Source organism: Barbus barbus (assembly GCF_936440315.1).
Source record: "Barbus barbus genome assembly, chromosome: 18".
Lineage (NCBI taxonomy): Eukaryota > Metazoa > Chordata > Actinopteri > Cypriniformes > Cyprinidae > Barbus > Barbus barbus.
In genome coordinates, this window is record NC_136746.1 from 4950725 (window position 1) to 4971246 (window position 20522).

Sequence of the window (20522 nt, forward strand, 5' to 3'; positions counted from 1 at the left end):
AAACTATAGTGTCATTGTTTAGCTGAGGTCAGTTCAGTGTTGATTCAGTTCCACTCAATAACTGTGTAAAGATCATAAATGATTAAAGTAGTTCAATTCAACTGTAAAGAAGCCCTGTAGAAAACAGCAATGTCATAATTCAGCACAGTTCTGTTCTCATCTAATAGTGTCTGTATAATCAATTCAATAATATTAGTGAATACTGAGTGTCCCCAACTAAGCAAGCCAGGGGCGACAGTGGCAACTGGCAACTAAAATAACTGTGTGACACACCAAATATGAATATATTTTATTTAAATAGCTTTTTGTTTTTATTTTTGGCATCAGTAACTTACATTAGGATGTTTTGTTACATTTTCTGATATTTAGTTCAAATTTATTTAATTATTTTAGTGTTGTGTGTTACCCCGATGTGTATAAACCTTTGCACCATCTATATGTAAGTATTGGCTATGTTTTATGGACAGGCCACTTACGATTAACTCGTCATGTGGGCGTCTATTTCACCACCTATATTATCATGGTGGGAATTGATACAATTTAAGGTACAAAGCAGATTTTTCTATATATAGTAGCATTATATTGCTTAATAAAATATACAGTCAACACACTGCAGTAAATTGTACTTTTTTTTGTTATTTTTGAGGGATGTGTGGCGAACTGAATTTATTTGCTGCTGAGAGCAACATTCATAGAATTTAAAAAGTAAAACATGGCCTAATAAAACTGACTATGAGAACCGCATTGCGACTTTCAAAAGAGCACAGAGATAAACGATTTTAGTATCCACTCATCTCAGACATCTGAAGCATTGCTTTTCTTTCTTTCAACCCAAATCCTTATACATTCATTGCAAGCAGTCAAGTTTTGGTGACCTCGCCAGATACATTGTTTTTCTGATTGAATGGCATAACTTTGTCCTTCAGAATCCCCAATGGTATGATTGTATCACAGTGATATCTTTCTCCCTCATTCTCTACATTCATAATAGCATAGTCTGTGAAGGTTAGGTCCATAATCTTTCAAATAATATTCACTAGAGCAATTATGCACCTCTTATTTCAAAAGAGCAGAGCAAAACACAGTGGGTCATTTCAGGGTGGGTTCATTACTGTACAACTTTTCTTCTGTACAGTACAATACAACTAAAGTTAAGATCAAATTAGTCTAGGGGGTTGCAGAAGTTCATATAATTCAGGAGCAGGTTTTCATTCTAGAGTGTGTCTGATGTTAAAATTGATAAACCACTTCAGACCAATTTGAATTTCTAGCTGGTCAGAGCTGGGTTATATTCTTTAGGGCTGGTTTGTTGCTAGTCCAGCTGCTGAACCAGCATAGACATACTCCTCACCAGCAAATCTAACAGGTGAAAATTTCTCAGTGTCATTTGGTCATGCAACCAAATTGAGGGCAATTTGATTTAACAGAGGAGGTCCATGGAAGTTGATTTATAATTGGGTTTAACCTAATTCTTGCTTCTATACCATATTACTTACTTTGGAATGTCAAGGTTTGATCCGTTTTAACAGTCACCTAGCTGAAATCAGACAAGAATTTTAATAGATTCAAAGGAGCAGTACTCAAGAGTGAGGAGACTATTCAGTGGTCTTTCGATGATCACCATTGTATTGTTTTTTGTTGTTGTTTTTTCCATAAGGTCTTGCTGTTTTTTTCAATGAAAAAATAAATAAATCAGTCAATAAAGATGAAGGGGCTTATTGAAAGCTAGCTCCCTAATGGCCCAAAAAAAAAAAAAGTGAGGAAGGTGGTCATTAATAGGAAGGGTATTCCTTGTTACTGATGTTGAGCATCAACACATGCCTTCGTTAAGTAATGTTTGAAATGATGCCAAGTCACTTTTTCATTTCTGAGCTACTGCACTCTGGGCTGTCTCTTCCAGAACCATATCTGTACAGCCTGCGACTGAACGACTGTGATCGCTTTTGATATGGGTTCTAATAAAAACTGCAGATGCTCAGTCGCACGGTCCTCTTCGGTTAAAACACGATAACCTTCCACTGACCAGTGTTTCCACATGAAGAAAAAATATGATGAAAATGCTGTACAGTATATGCCCAGTGGACACCTCACTGTGGTGAATGGAGTTTATATCAGTTCATGAGCTGGACTTTCTTGACCTGTGAACCCTCATGGAAAACACCTTACTTTGCTATTTCAGTTCCTTTGTTAATTCACTTTTAGTGCTTTCACACATTCAGTGGGTGAAAATTTTAACATTTTCTTGCTGTTTTGCTGTTTTGTTTTACTTTTCTCTGTGTTCAAGAGTGAAAATAATCTTGAAAACTGTTTATCTTCACACTTTGTGAGGACAAAGACAACGTGTATGTGTGTGTGTGTGTGTGTTTGTGTGTATATATATATATATATATATATATATATATATATATATATATATATTATATACAGTGGTGTGAAAAAGTGTTGTTGTTTTTTTGCATATTTGTCACACTTGAATGATTCAGATCATCAAACAAATTTTAATATTACACAAAGATAACCTGAGTAAATACAAAATGCACTTTTTAAATAATGATTTCATTTATTAAGGGAAAAAAGCTGTTTTGCTTTTTATTGTATTTGATTACATTCTGTTCAGCGCTTTGAGGAAGCTGCTTTTAAAGGCGCTTTATAAAATAAAATGTATTATTATTATTATTATTATCATGTGAAAAAGTAATTGCCCCCTAAATCTAATAACTTGTTGTGCCACCCTTTGCAGCAATAACTGCAATCAAGCGTTTGCAATAACTGGCAATGAGTCTTTCACATCGCTATGGATGAATTTTTGCCCACTCTTTTTTGCAGAATTGTTTTAATTCAGCCACACTGGAGGGTTTTCAAGCATGAATGGACGGTTTAAGGTCATGCCACAGCATCTCAATCGGATTTATGTCTGGACTTTGATTTGGCTACTCCAAAACCTTAATTTTGTTTTTATTGAGCCATTCAGAGGTGGACTTGCTGGTGTGTTTGGGATCATTGTCCTGCTGTATAACCCAAGTGTGCTTGAGCTTGAGGTCACAAACTGATGGCCGCACATTCTCCTTCAGGATTTTTCTGATAGAGTGCATAATTCATGGTTCCATCAATTATGGCAAGTCATCCCAGTCCTGAAGCTGCAAAGCAGCCTCAGACATCACACTACCACCACCACCACCACTATGTTTGACTGTTAGTATAATGTTATTTTTATGTAATGCTGTGTTGGTTTTACGCCAGATGTAACGGGACACACCTTAAAAAAGGTTCAACTTTTGTCGCATCAGTCCACAGAATATTTGCCCAAAAGTCTTTGGGATAATCAAGATTTTTTTTGGCAAATGTGAGACAAGCCTTTGTGGTCTTTTTGGTCAGCTGTGGCTTTTGCCTTGGAACTCTCCCATGGATGCCGCTTTTGCCCAGTCTCTTTCTTATTGTTGAATCATGAACACTGACATCAATTGAGGCAAGTGAGGCCTGCAGTTCTTTAGATGTTGTTCTGGGTTCTTTTATGACCTCCTGGATGAGTTGTCGTTGCGCTCTTGGAGTAATTTTGGTAGGCCGGCCACTCCTGGGAAGGTTCACCATTGTTCCAAGTTTTCTCCATTTGTGGATAATGGCTCTGACCATGGTTCGCTGGAGTCCCAAAGCCTTAGAAATGGCGTTATAACCCTTTCCAGACTGCTACATGTCAACTATTTTGTTTCTCATCTGCTCTTGAATTTCTTTAGATCGCGGCATGATGTGTTGCTCTTTACCAGGGGCATAACAGCCATTTTAAAAGGGGAGGGGGGGGCAGCTGTCAGGTGATATGACCCTCAAAGGCAAATAAATTATGTACATAATGTACAAATTAAGTACATTCATGTTCATATAATAAATTCTAAATATAATACCAATTGGCGTTTTGGAGCACCCTAGCTGCAATTGTGGGAACATGCCATTATAGCTTACAGGAACCTATTTTGTGATATCATACTCAAATTTGAAATAATAACTTCAGAACTTGGGACTTTGAGACCACTGCAGACATCTATATTTGAGACCACTGTGGACATATTTTCTGATTAAATAAAATGTACGTTTTATGAAATACAGATATTTTATGGACAATATTTCACTTACACTACACTTGAACAATAACTTTTATCTTAATTCTTAACAGTTGGACTTGGGAAAGGATAATTCTACTCCAGAGGTGAGCAGCACGACGTGACAAAAGCGACACAACGAGACAAGGTTCTTAACGAGTTCTATTGTCTTTTGTCGAGTCGCATGATCGCATCGCTCGCAAATCATAACATGGAAATTTGATCGCGTTAATCGTGTCATCGCGACAAAAACACATACTTACAGTGTGTATGTTTGAAAAAAAAGGAAGTAATCGTCCTTTGCATTTTTCTGGGGTGCATTTTACCCCAGACCACCAAAGAGCAAAGAAGTGAATGCATGAAACCGTGAGAGCAACGGGAGATTTGAAGCTCACGTGCCCAAGAGGACTCGCCTTATACACAGAGGCATTGTCAGGTTAGAATAGAAAAGGGTCCTGTCCAAACTTTTGCTATAAAATTAGAAGCACACAATTCCCTAGAATATCATTATATGCTTAAACATTAAGGTTTGTACTCATAGAAATTACTAAAGTAGTCAAACATGTTCATTAGAAGGGGGTGACCCAATACTTTTGGCAATATAGTGTATGTTCTGTGAGTAGGGCACCTTAGTAGAGTACGAGGGCATGGGATAGAGACCTGCCCATACACCTGCCACTGATGGTGAGCAGTACCAGGTCCATATACGCTATGTCTTCGACGCATCTCTTGAGCCCCTCAGCTCCTCCATCAATGGTCCCACCAAGCAGTTTGGATCCACCTCTGGCTTCCAGATCTCCAGCTCCATCGTGGGGTCTCAATTCCATAACTCGACCTAAGGCCTCCGAGCTCTGGATTCCATCTTGGCCCTTTCGACCCTTCAGCTTTTCCTATCTTTTTCTTTTCAGCTCCACCAGGGTTCATCAGTCCTCTGACTCCACCATGCTCACTTGTCCCTCTGGCTATGCCTTGGTCAGTTATCAATCTGCCTCTATCATGGTCTTCTGGGCATCAGCTTGTGCCCCATGTGTCTTCTCAGCTGTATGAATCTCCACCTTCCATGTCTTCACCTCTGGTGGTCTGGCTCCTGGCGTCATCCTGGCTCCTCCCATCATTGGTTTCATTGTTGGGCCCTTACACTGGCTGTGCTCTGAGTCCTTACTTAGCTTATCCATCCACCAACTCCTCCCTGGCTCCTCCTTCCCTCTAAACCCATGGACTGTTCTGCTTGCTCCTCCCTGGTTATGTCCCCCTCCAGCTCCATGTCCTCTACCAGAGCCCCCAGCTTCCTTTCTCTGTTGGACTATATTTTCTATGGCATGAGGACATTTTGTGAAGGGGGACTAATGTCATGTGTATATTCCTTTTGGTTTAGGTCTAGTTATTGTACCTGTTTCCTTTTTTCCCATTTTCCCACCACTAGTTTATTTCCATCGTTTCTGATTGAAGTTACACAGATGTTCCTTATCCTGTTGGTTATGTCTCAGTTTGTTTTTATAGTTACAAACCATTTGCATTGGTTTCTAGTCATGTTTTCACTGTATGTGTATATATACTCCTGGTTTTGTAATTAATTTGCTGGTTCTGTCTTTGTTTAGTGTGGTTTGCTCCAGTTTGCTCATGTGATCTGCTGAGCATTCCCTTGTGGATTAATAAAGAAGTGTTTTTTCTTTTTTTGTTGGTTTTTTTGTTTTTCTCAGATTCTCCTGCATCGTGCAATTACTATAGCCACAAGAGCATGACTCTGACAGGAAATGTACAGAATGTCTGCTTTCAGGGGCATCAAAGCTGGGCTGCCCATATCATATTTTTTCTGTGTAGGTAGTTTTGCTTTTTTAGGGTTTGAGTTTATGGTTTATTCACCTCCACAATAAAAATTTCAATCTTTATACATGATATGTACTGTAAATCTGTAATCAAGTTATGAATAATGACATATAAAGTACTTATTTGTGAATGAATTGTCCAATAAAAGTTGTTTGATTAATCTCAACTGTAATGGGTGTATTCCTTTAAGAAAATGTGATTACGTAGTGGTTACGGGGTTAAGGGCACATGTTGGGTTCTGCGAGTGTGTTCACCACTTTAAGCGAGAATAAAGTGATTCTGTTGCTCTGTCAAGACAAGTGTGTTCATTAGAAATCATTACATGGTGTCAGAAGTGCTTGACGAGCACACGGCCTCGGAAGGATGGCAAAATTCAAGTGTTTTCCATTTGATCGTCCAAATGAATGAGCTGACTGGAAACAACATTTTCAGCGCTTTCGGAGTGCAACCAAATTGGATAAAGAATATGGGAAACTCCAGGTCAGTTCATTGATCTATGCCATGGGACATGAAGCCGAACACATTTAAATCATTCACCTTTAATGAGGAGGGTGACAAGAAGAAATTTGACGTTGTGTTAAGAAAATACGACGAGTACTTTATTATTATACTTTATTATTAAATTATTTAGGGTGTTTGCTCATCTGCAATACGTCTATAGGACGTTTCCTTTTAGATGTCAAATAGACATCTATTAGATGTCTTTAAGATGTTTATGATTTAGAATGTATGTAAAACTGACATCTGAAAGACGTCTGCCAGACGTTTGTAGACAGCAGATGCTTTCCAGATCAAGAGATCTTTAACAGACATCTTGCAGATGTACGTGTGCTATCTGGGTATTCCCTAAATGAAATGTGATTCACGAGCGAGCCTGCTTCTATCAAAGAGTAGAGCACCCTGGTGAAAAAGCTGAAACCTTTATTAGAACTCTCTATGATTTATCGGAACACTGTGACTTTGGTGAATATAGAGATGAACACATCCGGGATCGGATAGTCGTGGGCATACTTGATAAAGAACTGTCGCGCAGACTACAGTTAATGTCCGATCTCACGTTAGCTCAAGCTATTCAAAGTGTGCACTAGGGATGGACGGATCGATCCTAAAGTATCGATACTTTTGATACTGATGTTGTATCGAAAGGATCGATCCTCACATAAAAATAGCGATTCTAAAGTGCACCACTAATTTTATTTATTAAGAAACTCGGTGCATAAAATAAGCTTCTAAATGGAAAAATAGACTACATAAGCGAACAATTGTGTTGGATAGAGCTATTTCTCCTGCTCATTGGAACACACGCAAATGCTGAAAGACAGAACCAATCAATCACAGACAGTGTTCGCTGCTGATGCATGGCTCAGTCAAAACCTATGTTCAAATAGAGCTGCGTTTCCCAAAAGCATCAGAAGCATAAGAAACCATTGTCACATTATTACATTACAATACATATCATTATTACTATATATAAAATTAATCCTAAAAAATGAATCTCGATTTCTACACAAATATGAAGCAGCAATAATAATCATTTCCTGAGCAGCAAATTATATTAGATTTATTTCTGAAGGATTATCTGTCACTGAAGACTGGAATAATGTTGCTGAAAATTCAGCTTTGATCACAGATGCATTTTAAATTACATTTTTTTTAAAATAGGCCTACATTAAAATAGAAAATAGTTATTTTAATGGTTATATTTCACAATATTGCTGTTTTTACTGTATTTTTGTTCAAATAAGTGCAGCCTTGGTGAGCATGAGACTTATTTAAGAAATATTACAAAATCTTAAATCTCAAAATATTACCCCAAACTTTTGTGTAAATGTAATATTTATTTTAAATAGGCTAGTTTGTGTAAGTAAATTTAAACTGTTGTTAAAAGTTCAAATGGATTCTGTTATGTTCTGTAATTGCTGTTAATAATACATCTGTAAGAAAAAAACATGCTAAAGTTTCATCTTTAGGAGTACAGCATTCTGGCAGCCTTTAAAAAAAATGACCATGGTTTTATTACAGTAACCACAGTTTACCACAGTATTTGTAGTAAAACTGTAGTAACCACAAATTTACCATGGTAATAATAATAATAATACATTTTAGTACTTACTGTATCTAACACCATGTTTATTTTTCATGAGGTACCCTCAAAGGTGCACCTTTGTAACTTATCTACAACCTTAAAGCATGCATACTTGTATGGTACTAATATATTCCCTTTTAGGGGTATAGGTGCACCTTTGAGGTTACTGCTCCAGTAAAGGGCTAAAATACAATTTTAGTATATTTAATTTCTGACAGTGTAAACAAAAAAAGGCCTGTGAAATGTAAAAAAAAAAAAACCAACATGACTGTAAAATCTAATATTAAGTGAGTATAATTACTGATTATATTCTTTTAATAATTTAAAAGATAATTTTAGTTTACAGGTATCGGTACCGATATCGACGATACTGGGCTTAAAAATATCGGTATCGGATCGAAAATAAAATAAGAGGTATCGCCCATCCGTAGTGTGCATCAGTGTGAAAAGGTAGCGCTTCAAGTTCACCAGCAGGAGGAGGCGTGTGCTGCAGTACAAGAGATAGCTCAAAGAAGAGCAGCAGACAGAGGAAAACAGAAATGGAAACCTAAAAGTAAAAACGGCAAAGAGCAAGGAGAACCAAAATGTGGAAGATGTGGTAAAATCAAACACAGACAATAGGAAAAATGTCCAGCAAGAAAATCAGAATGCAATAAATGTAAAAAAGTGGGTCACTAGGAAAGAATGTGTCACAGCAAATCAGTCAGAGAGGTGACAGAGACTGTTGCACAAACACAATATTTCCTGGGTGCCGTTACAAATTTACAAATAAATGATGACCAGTGGTCTGTGCAAATTTCCATTGGAAAGACATCAGTTAAATTTAAAATTGACACCGGTGCATATGCAAACGTGTGAAGAAACTTTCAGCATGCTCAATCCCAGGAGAATGCTGGAGCAGACAAATGTTACACTGTGCAGTCCTGGAGGTCAACTAGAGTGGGGAAATTTTAAGTCCCTGTGTATTTCATCCATGGACAAAATGTGATCAATTTGCTAAGTCGATCCACTGCATCCTCAATGGGACTGGTGAAACGTATTGAGGAAGTTCACAATGCATTTGGTGAGCATGGAACCCTTAAAACAGAACCCGTTAAAATCCAGCTTAAGGAAAATGCTCAGCCATATGCGGTACACACGGCACACAGAGTTCCATTGACTCTCATACAAAAAGTTAAAGAGGAGTTGCGGCGCATGGAAGGAAATGGGGTCATAGAGCCAATGACAGACCCTACAGACTGGTACGCACCCATGGTGCCAGTACCAAAACCGAATGGAAAGGTACGAATCTGTGTGGATCTGAAAAAATTGAATGAAGCCGTAAAAACGGAAAGATATGTTCTGCCAACCGCAGAGGAGATCATTGCAAAGCTAAGTGGTGCAACAGTCTTCTCATCTTTGGATGCTGCCTCGGGTTTTTGGCAGATACCATTACACCCAGAAAGCAGCAAATTGACCACATTCATAACACCATTCTGTAGGTACTCCCTTAAACGTCTTCGTTTTGGCATTTCAAGTGCCCCAGAAATATTTCAGCGAAAGATGGCAGAAACTCTTCTGGGGCTTGAAGGAGTATCCGTGTATATGGATGATATACTGGTGTATGGCACCATGGAACAGCATGATCAATGGCTTACCAAGGTATTGGAGAGAATTGAGTCTGCTGGGTTAAAGTTAAACCGTGAAAAGTGTCTGCTGAGACAACAACAACTTCACTTTCTTGGTCACTTGATCGACAAATCAGGAGTGAGACCCGATCCTGAGAAGGTCAGAGCGGTCCGTGAGCTCTCACCCCCACGCAATGTTCAGGAGCTAAAACGTCTACTTGGAATGTTTAATTACTTGGGGAAGTACATTCCAAATCTGTCGACAGAAGGTAAACCACTGTATGGCCTTTTGAGGTCAACAGCGGTATGGACTTGGGCCTATCCTCAGGAAGCCGCATTTCAGCGCATAAAAGACATCCTTTCCACTTCTCCAGTTTTGACATTCTACATTGTGTCTCTACCCACCACTGTTTCGGCTGACGCAAGCAGTTATGGCATAGGTGGTGTGTTACTGCAGCTGCATGATGGAAACAGGAAACCGGTGGCGTATTGCTCACGCAGTTTGTCTGGGGCTGAGACCAGATACGCCCAGATTGAGAAATAAGGTCTGGCAAGCATCTAGGCTTGTGAAAAATTTGAAAAGTATCTGATTGGCCTTGAAAACTTCAAATTGCTGACAGATCACAAACCATTAGTGCCTCTTATGAATAAGAAGGACTTGGACAATGCTGTGATGTCAGAGACTACTCATGAGGCTTATGAGATTCAAACTGACTGCCGAAGATGCTCCAGGAAAAACTGCTGGTGGCTGATACGCTTTCACGGAGTCCGTTAGCATGCAAGGCGGTTCGACAGTTTTTCCCTTTCAAGAATGAGCTGTCTAAGCACAACGGAATACTGACAAGAGGAAGACGTATGTTGATTCCAGAAGTCTTGAGAACTGATATTCTAAACAGAATACATGATGGGCATCAAGGTCTGACAAAGTGTAGGGAGCGGGTCATCTGTGTGGTGGCCGGGCATTTAGTCTGAAATCAAACAAAAGGTTCAGTCCTGTCAGATATGCCTAGAGATGAAACAGACACAGCAAAAGGAACCTCTCATCTCAACGCCCCTTCCAGACAGGCCTTGGAAAAGGCTAGCTATTGATCTGTGTGAGCATAACAAGCACACTCATCTTGTTGTGTCAGACTATTTCTCTCGATTTCTTGAGATTCTTCACATGCCAGCAACCACCACCTCAGAAGTAGTGTTAAAACTGAAAGCACTATTTGCCAGGTTTGGCTGCCCCGACGAAATAGTTTCAGACAATGGTCGGCAGTTTGTGAATGCTGAGTTCCAAGAATTTGCAAAAGAATTTGACTTTCTGCACATCTCATCTAGTCCACACCATACTCAAGGAAATGGACATGCAGGGAGAGGGATGCAAATTGCAAAGAAAATTTTGATGAGCTACAGGGCAAGACCTTGCATCTCTACAGGTGTAAGCCCGGCTGAACTACTAATGGGCAGAAAGATTAAAAAGACACTTCCAATGGACGAGACAAATCTTCAGCCTCGGTGGCCAGATCTGAAAGATGTAAGGAGAAAAGATTCCTTGGAAAAGCAAAAGCAAGCTTTCTACTTTAATTGTCACCATGGAGCCAGACCCTTACCATTGCTGAGGTCTGGTGATGAAGTGCTCACTAAGTTAGACCATCAAAAGACCTGGGGAACAGCTGCTTTGGTCACAGGTGAGGGTACAACTCCTCAATCTTTCACTATTGAGATACATCAAGGGGCAACTCTGCGGCATAACTGTCGTCACTTGCAGATCATCCCTGCCTCAGCTGGAGGAACTCAAACACTGGTCCAAAAAGAACAATCCTATGAACAGTAACCTGAGTCGAACACTGGGACGACTTTGCCTCAGATCCCGAAGTTAATATTGGGTTCTGTGAGTGTGTTCACCACTTTAAGCGAGAATAAAGTGATTCTGCTGCTCTGTCAAGGCAAGTGTGTTCATTAGAAATCATTACATTAACAGAAAGTGCTGAGCAGCACACTGTATTTGTTCTCACCCATGGCACCAAATAAATGTTTTGAGTTTTGGTTACTCACCACTTGAGGGTGAGGTGAATGTGAGAGTGTCAGTAGAATCTTTCTTCCATTTACCTCAGGGCACTAGTTAGGAATTGAGGGCCAGTTTTACTAACAGCTCGCAAACCATCTTTTGGTGTTAAAAATTGTACTGTCAGGTTTTACTAAAGATGCGCATTGAAGAATTAGTGCTGAAAAGGTGTGGACACAGTTATTTTTGTGCCTGACCTTATTGAATATGCATTTGTAGGAGTTTCTCTTTCAGATGAAAAAGTTTTGACTTTCCTGTAGCTCAAATAGTAGAGCATGGCGCTAGCAACGCCAAGGTCATGGGTTCGATTCCCAGGGAAAGCAAGAGCTGATAAAAATGTAAAAACTGTAACTTGAATACAATGTAAGTCGCTTTGGATAAAAGCGTCTGCTAAATGCATAAATGTAAATGTATGTAAATGTTTATTTCTCCTGGCTTTCATCGAAGAACATGTTTTATCCTTCACTTGAGAGCCACAGAGGCTGGTCTTTGTTACAGAGGACCCCAGTTTTAGCTTCAGCTTGTTATTGTCATCTGATTCACTAGGGTGGTGTCAAATGTGAGGCAGTAACGTGGTGTCATAGGGCAGCTAAGTACATTTGTGCTCCAAGAGGGCGACCAAGATGATTTGGTTCTGCTCATTAAAAAGGTGACAAAGAACAGTGATACTTTAGAAAAGAGCAGAAATGAATGAAACAATTACCTGTTTCTTTTTATGTGAAATAATTATATGGTGGATCAAAGTCTAATACTATTATGATGAACGCTTACATTACATTTATACATTTCGTTTCAGGTTGTCTGGCTTCATGTTGCCATCACCCATTGTGAGTTCAGGGTCGATTCTGGCACTGTGGTTTACTACGGATTTTGCAGTGAGTGCCCAAGGATTTAAAGCAATCTATGAAGGTAAGAAACATTGGTTTTTACCATTCAAGCCTACAATGATTATTGTGCGTTGAACGTCATTACTTATGCTGTGTTTATAAGTCTCAGTGATTTTAATGTTTTCTACCATCCTTGATTTTTGCCCCAGGTGCATTTGCTTAGTTCTGGTCTAGCCATCTGCATTTTTGCCAACAGGATGGCACACAGACATGCATAGCCAGACTTTTGACTATCGGCATAAAATCTGGTCCTTATCACAGCATTTTCTGGACAAGAACTGTCCACTTAGAGAGGAGGAGGAAGTTTGACCATTAAAGTGACCACCCGAAGCTTGTTTTTATTTATTTATTTTGTTTTATTTTTAAATGAGCTATTTAGAGGAGGGACATTTTTAGATATATGACTAGTTCTACAGAAAACACTGTGCTTGTAGTTAGAATTTACATGTGCCAAAATGTGATTGGAACTGATTATTTCAACAAAGCAGAATGTGCAGTTCTGCTAATTGACGTCTAGTTTATTGGCACTAAATAAACCAAGCAAATAAAAGTCAAAGATTTGAAGACAGTACTCTGGCAGAGTTATAGGCAAAACCAGCAACTAGAGAAGCACTCATTGTATCACCACAGTTTGTTTCTAGGCAGAGTGATGCACACTGTCCTGCAACCTGTGTATAGCCAACCAATCCTATTGGAACTGTCGATTTTCTGATAGCACTCTCCAGTTTTGTGTGCAATATGCATGAGACAGTCATTGAACAGACTGGTCTGTGCGGTGCCATCTGGGGCTGAGACTAGATCGCGCATGAATCATGTTTTTATTTATTTATTTTATTTTATTGAGTAGATTAGGTTGGATTGAAGTCTAAAGCCCTAAACACACTGCACGATTTTCAGCTGTCCCAGATGAAAGATTGGCATCGTGAAATAATCGCGGCAAATCTGGGACAGCCGAAAATCGTGCAGTGTGTCTCGGGCTTAAGTGTAGTGGTGCATTTAAACACTCTAAGGAGCTGCTCTCTCTGGTTTGGTAAAATACTGTCTTTGTCTTGCAGTGTTTAATTTTGTTTGCTAGTCCTCCCTAGATCGATTGTAAGGCTAAGGGAAACTAAATTTACACACCCTGCAAACTCATCAATGAGCGTTTTAGATTACCTTCGGGATTAAAAGAGGCACCCAGACTCAAGTGAATGTAATTCGATTTTGTCTTTGAAACCTACAGCTATTTGTGCTATTTTAACAGGAATTGTGAGTATGTATTGTATATTTTCTGATCCAGAGCTTTCTCTTTATGACCCTATGCTTATGAATGATTGGTTTTTTATCTCTTCTGGTCAATTTATTTAGTTTATAAGGAGACCTATTTCCATGATTATTTTTCTTTTAACCTGATCTTGAACATGGCCTATGGCAGTCAGCATTCACGTCGCACTTGCCTGAAGCCTCTTTAGGTGAAAACTATGAGCAGCTCTGGAAGGCTGCACAAATAACGTCTCACACATTTACCATCATCTATTTTTTGGTGTCAGCACTGTGCCTGAAACAGTCTTTTTTGACCATATGGTCTTCACCGAGACACTGCTGTGGAATGCAGATGTGTTGACAATGTGCGCTTTGTACATGCTGTGTGACAAAAATGGTTTCTCCCAGTGTGAAGTATTTTTCTCTGCTTCACTCTTAGTTTTGTCCACAATTATGTCTCGCAAACTCTCGCCGCCACTAACAAATGTACTCCATGGTCTGTTCTATTGTTTACCCTGTAAATCCTACAGTATCATATTTGATGCACAGCTTTCCTAAGGCCTCTAAATTATCAACATGATCTAATCTTTGTTGAAAAACCTGTCATAATCTACTTAATGACTTTCATCATTTGAAGGATAGTTTGTTTTTTTAATCAAATAAAAGGGATTTGAGGTTAAAGGGTTTAAAATATGTTGCCCTTCAATGTGAGTAATTTGTACTGGTATTTTTTTAGACATACTATGCTAAAATGTGAATATCAAATCAGGCTTTTGAGGAACATTTGCATACATCTCTCAATCTTCATTGTATTGCACCGCGTCATACATTATTTCCCTCACAATATATATTACAGGGAGATAGAGAGTGACAAATACAGAGTTCTGACATGAAGCTGAAGATGGCACAGTCTGATATGTCTAACTCAGTCTGACCTAGTGACATCAGTATCACATGGCACAGCTGATTGGGTCTCTCCTGTATTGGTAGCCAATGAGCTCGCTGCTCAACATTCAAATATATGACTAGTGCTTGCTGTAGCAGTTTTCAGCATTCTTCAGAAACCCTCCACCTTCCCCAGCTCCACCTGTATAGATCTGCTACGAATTGATTCGTGTATGCTGTATGGTGGTTATTTCATGTAAGTTATATTTGCAGCAGCAGTATTTCTTACATGCTCACAGCAGAATGTTGTGGATGTATTGACAGTAGCAAGTCTCGGTACTTGCTCTGACGCAGCAGCGTAGCAGATCTATTCTGCCAAGACCAAATACATTAACATTGTCATGTACATTACCACGCCAATCCCTCCAAGAGTTCTCATAACAGAACTGATGCTTATGTGCATTTTGCGCACCAAAATCCATATTTTGCTCATTTTGGGTTTCTAAATAAAATTTTATAAAAAATGACACTCAACAAAAACACATATGCAAACTATATATATATATATATATATATATAAATCTAACTATTTTTCAGACTTTACAGGGTTAATGCAAAACTGTTGACTTTGATTGATGTTGATAACCTTTTTTCTTTCCATTGCTTTGGTTTTATGTGTATTAGCTGAAGTTCAATAAAGTCATTCATTACCATGTATAATTTTCAATGGATGTGCCAACCTTTCCCTCTTATGCATTTTGAGTGCGCCTCTAACCCCATTACCACCCAATCCATAAGGTTAATGGTATTTTGTATAGGCATTTCCTCTGGCGGCAAAATGTGTACAGGTGGCTGGGGGTTCTCTGTCCACTATGCCTGAAAATGTATCAGAAACTTTGTTTCCGATGTCCACTCTAAATTAGCATTGGGAATGCTTGCTAAGACAGCAGACATACTGTATCTGGATTCTTGACATTACAGTAGCTGTGACTAGAGATGGAATAGGTTATAGGTTGTTGATTACAACTATTGCAAATAATAAATCAATTTACTGAACATTGGTGTTTATCATATTGCTTGTTTGCTGTTTTATACTTGGACGATTATTGCTTAATTTGAAATAATTAATTTTAGTTTTTATTAATTAAATTTTTTTTAAAAGATTGATTTATTTCAATGAATCAATAAAGCTCTCAGTTTATATAAACCAATTAAAAACTCATTCATTGTTTTATTAATGTCACCATTAAAATGTTCATGGACATTTCTGCATGGAAATTGATAAAATATTTATAACTATAGGAAAGTATTGAACTGGTGCTTAAAAATATTATTCTTATTTGTCATCCATCATATTTAGTGCAAAATGGTGTGGAATACATACCTTGAATATTTTAAAATATGTTTACTGTTTATTTTCGTTGTATTTTACTTTTGTATCATCCAACACTAGCATTCAATAGCACAATGAATTACCATCAACTGAAATTTTTAGTTTGTTAGGTTGTCAGCAGGCGATTTAACTCAGTCAGCAAGTTTGCAACAGTTGGAGGAAAATGACATTCAAGGCCACAATCTAATGAATTACAAATACTCAGAAATCAATGCTGTCCTACAAACCCTCAACTTATCGTGTGAGCATTTAAATTTGAAAGTATGCAGCACTATTTCATCGACGCCCCCACACATTGTCGTTCAGATCATGCCATCCGTATATATCCCGCAGGTTTCCCAGCAGCCTTTAGAGTGGGGCTTATGGGCCATTACACCCAACTAATTGTAATCTATTTGCCTGCAGTGTTGAGTGCCACAGCAGTATACTGAATGAATGTTGTACTCCTCAGCAATATTCACTTCCTTATTACTGCCAGAATTCAGGATGGAAATATTTGCTTATTTCATCAACAGCGCCACACTGCAGTTAAACTTAAGAGTTACAAGGTATTTCCTGTCACATTTTGGGAAGGAAAAAAAAAAGATTTAAAAGGCATTTAATTAAAATAATAATAATAATAATAAAATATACACATTTGAGGTTTTTGTCATGCTGCAGTGCTTGAAAGGAAAATGATGTATCATATTCAAAGAAGTTATGCAGGTTTCATGTTGGGTCGTGCAGTTTCAAGACTTTTTAAAAATGTATTTATTTATTTGAATTTGAGTCTCATATAAAAGCAGAAATCAGGAAATGATGAAACAGTCTTATGGCGACATAACATGTTTGAAATAGTGAGACTTATGTATTATTCAAGGTATATTCTCGTAAAATAAGTATTGTTTTACTAAATTAATTTATCTTGATTTAAGGATATTTATATATTTTGACAGGACAAAAATACTGATCAATCAATTTTGATCAGTATGTTTGTCCAAAAATGTAAATCTAGGGTTGTTATCAGTGCTTGAAGTGGGCCGGTTGCCGGTCCTCAGAGTCAAACTGTCAGTGTCTGGGTGATTAGAATCACACTACCTGGCGGGATCACCTCTCATCTCGACAAATTACATGAATGAATGCAAGCTGAGTCAGTATACCTCAGGGGTTGTCAATCAATACATTTACATGGACAACAATATTCAGATTTTAACACGATTAAGACAATACACTGATTAAGAATCTATCATGTAAACAGATTGCTGATTACCTTAAACCAGCTAAAGTCATACTTGAAGTAAACAAATCGAATTAAAGGGGTGGTTGATTGCAGTTTCACTTTATTAACGTTAGTTAGTGTGTAATGTTGCTGTTTGAGCATAAACAATATCTGCAAAGTTACAAAGCTGAAAGTTCAATGCAAACAGAGATATCTGTTTATCTTTTACAATTATGGCAGTGTAATGCCTACAAAAATGGCTCCTAGGGACTACAATGAGTTACCTCCCTGGTTTGTGACGTCACAAACCCAGATAAACCCCGCCCCCGGGAACAAGCAACAAAGTGGGCGAGGCCATGCTGTGCTGCTTTAGAGAAGAGGAAGAGTTGTTGCCATGCCGTAAAAACTAGGGGTGCACGAATAATTCTATTCATATATTAATCGCGATTCTGTCTTCTAATGATTCTAATGGAGAAGGGACAGAGTAAGAATAAAGGTAAATTATGTGAAAAATACTGTGTTATTTTTTTTTAAACTAAGCATTAACACATGTTAGACTGCACCCCATAAACACAATCAAGCCTAAAAAAAACAGTCAACCACCCCTTTAAGACATGTGGAGAATTCCTATTTTAGTCATATTATCAAAGTGCAGTGACGTACACACATTTACACTGTTATCGCTGTATAGGACTTTTTGCCACATTTCGCGACAGGATACACACATGGCAGTGGTCAGCAGTTTGACGGCTAACAAAAGAGCATGACTTCAACAATGTCGTCGTCTGTTTGCACATATAGCATGACAAATAATTAACTGCACTTGAAGCTTTCATAAAATTAAAAATGAAACACTCAAATCTGTATAATCAGAATCAGAATCAGAATGAGCTTTATTGGCCAAGTATGTTTACACATACAAGGAATTTGTTGTAGTGACAGAAGCTCTACAGTGCAACAGAAAGACAGTAACAGGACAGGACACAGGTAATAAAACAAAATAACAAGAAATAGCCAATAACCAATGTACAAAGCAGCAAAAAAATAAAAAATACACAATATATAATATATAATATATAATATAGGCGACTATGTATGTACAGGTCAAGTATGTGCAAATTAGAAATGAGAAAAATAAAAATAAAATAAGTGAGTGTGGTGAATGGATAATGAATTAGTTGTGTGTTCCACGTTTATTTATTGTGTGTTCATGAGAAGTATTGACTGAGGGAAGAAACTGTTCCTGTGTCTGGTCGTTCTGGTGCTCAGAGCTCTGTAGCGTCGACCAGACGGTAACAGTTCAAAGAGGTTGTGTGCTGGATGTGAGGGGTCCAGAGTGATTTTGCCAGCCCTTTTGCTCACTCTGGATAAGTACAGTTCTTGGAGAGTGGGGAGGGTTGTACCAATGATTCACTCAGCAGTCCGGACTACCCTCCGTAGTCTTTTGAGGTCAGATTTGGTAGCTGAGCTGAACCAGACAGTTATTGAGGTGCAGAGGATGGATTCAATGATGGCAGAGTAGAACTGTTTCAGTAAGTCCTGTGGCAGGTTGAACTTCCTCAGCTGGCGAAGAAAGTACAACCTCTGCTGGGCCTTCCTGACAATGGAGTCAATGTGAATATCCCACTTCAGGTCCTGAGAGATGGTGGTGCCCAGGAATCTGAATGACTCCACTGCAGTCACAGTGCTGTTCATGATGATGAGTGGGGGGAGAGCAGGGGGGTTTCTCCTGAAGTCCACGATCATCTCCACAGTTTTGAGCGTATTAAGCTCCAGGTTGTTGAGACTGCACCAGACAGCCAGCTCCTTAACCTCCTGTCTGTAAGCAGACTCGTCACCGTCCTGGATGAGGCCAATCAGTGTGGTGTCGTCTGCGAACTTCAGGAGCTTGACAGAGGGGTCTTTAGATGTGCAGTCGTTGGTGTAGAGGGAGAAGAGCAGTGGGGAGAGAACGCAGCCCTGAGGAGCTCCAGTGCTGTTGGTTCGAGTGCTGGATGTGAATTTGCCAAGCTTTACTAACTGCTGTCTGTCTGTCAGGAAGCTGTTGATCCACTGGCAGACGGAGGTGGGGACGGAGAGCTGAGTTAGTTTATTTTGAAGGGTTTCCGGGATAATGGTGTTAAAAGCAGAGCTGAAGTCCACAAACAGGATCCTCACATAAGTCCTGTCCAGATGCTGCAGGATGAAGTGTAGTCCCATTTTGACTGCATCATCCACAGACCTGTTTGCTCTGTAGGCAAACTGCAGGGGGTCCAGTGATGTCCTTCAGATAAGCCAGAACCAGTCTTTCGAATGATTTCATGGCTACAGACGTTAGGGCCACAGGTCTGTAGTCATTAAGTCCAGTAATTTTGTGTGTCTTTGGGACGGGGATGATGGTGGAGCGTTTGAAGCATGAGGGGACTTCACACAGCTCCAGTGATCTATTGAAGATCTGTGTGAAGATGGGGGCTAGCTGATCAGCACAGATTTTTAGGCAGGCTGGTGACACACCATCTGGACCAGGTGCTTTCCTTCTTTTGTTCTTCCTGAAGACCTGGCACACATCTTCCTCATTGAATTGAATCGTAGGTGTGGGGGAGAGAGGGGTTGCTGGAGGTGTGAATGGTTGTGTGGAGGGGTGTTCTGGGCGGGTGTGGGGTGATCGTTCAAAACGACAAAAGAAACGACTCGTTTAAGTCGTCTGCCAGGTGTTGATTCTCCAGAGTGCTGGGGGGTGGTGTTTTGTAGCTGGTGATGTCCTTCAATCCTAACCACACTGAAGCAGGATCACTGGAAGAGAATTTGTTCCTGAGCTTGTCAGAATAATTCCTCTTTGCCACTCTAATCTCCTTTTCCAGTGTGTATTTGGCCTGTTTGTACAAGACTTTATCCCCCTTTCTGTGAGCATCTTTTTTGGCCTGACGGAGCTGTCTGAGTTTGGCAGTGAACCATGGTTTGTCATTGTTGTAGAATAGATGAGTCCTGGTAGGAATGCACATGTCCTCACAGAAACTGATATAAGATGTTACAGTCTCTGTGAGCTCGTCCAGGTCATTTGCAGCAGCTTCAAAAACAGTCCAATCAGTCAGGTCGAAACAGGCTTGTAAATCCCGCTCTGTTTTATTAGTCCATCTTTTAACAGATCTTAATACAGGCTTTGCAGACTTAAGTTTCTGCCTGTAGGATGGAATAAGATGAACCAAACAGTGATCAGAGATCAGAGAGTCCTAAAGCTGCTCGTTGAACAGAGTGATATGCATCCTTTATTGTTGTG

The 20522-nt window shown here is 39.2% G+C and overlaps 1 protein-coding gene across 2 annotated transcripts in view; it reads left to right on the plus strand.

Moving 5' to 3' along the window:
* LOC306884010 (CUB and sushi domain-containing protein 1-like) overlaps positions 1-20522 on the plus strand; it is a gene marked incomplete at its 3' end in the record, with an annotated part of 521846 nt that overhangs the window by 183108 nt on the left and 318216 nt on the right. For both annotated transcript variants that reach the window (XM_079439599.1, XM_079439600.1), the window contains one exon: positions 12458-12570. In XM_079439599.1, coding sequence (XP_079295725.1) covers positions 12458-12570 — 113 coding nt within the window. The remainder of the gene's footprint in view (positions 1-12457; positions 12571-20522) is intronic.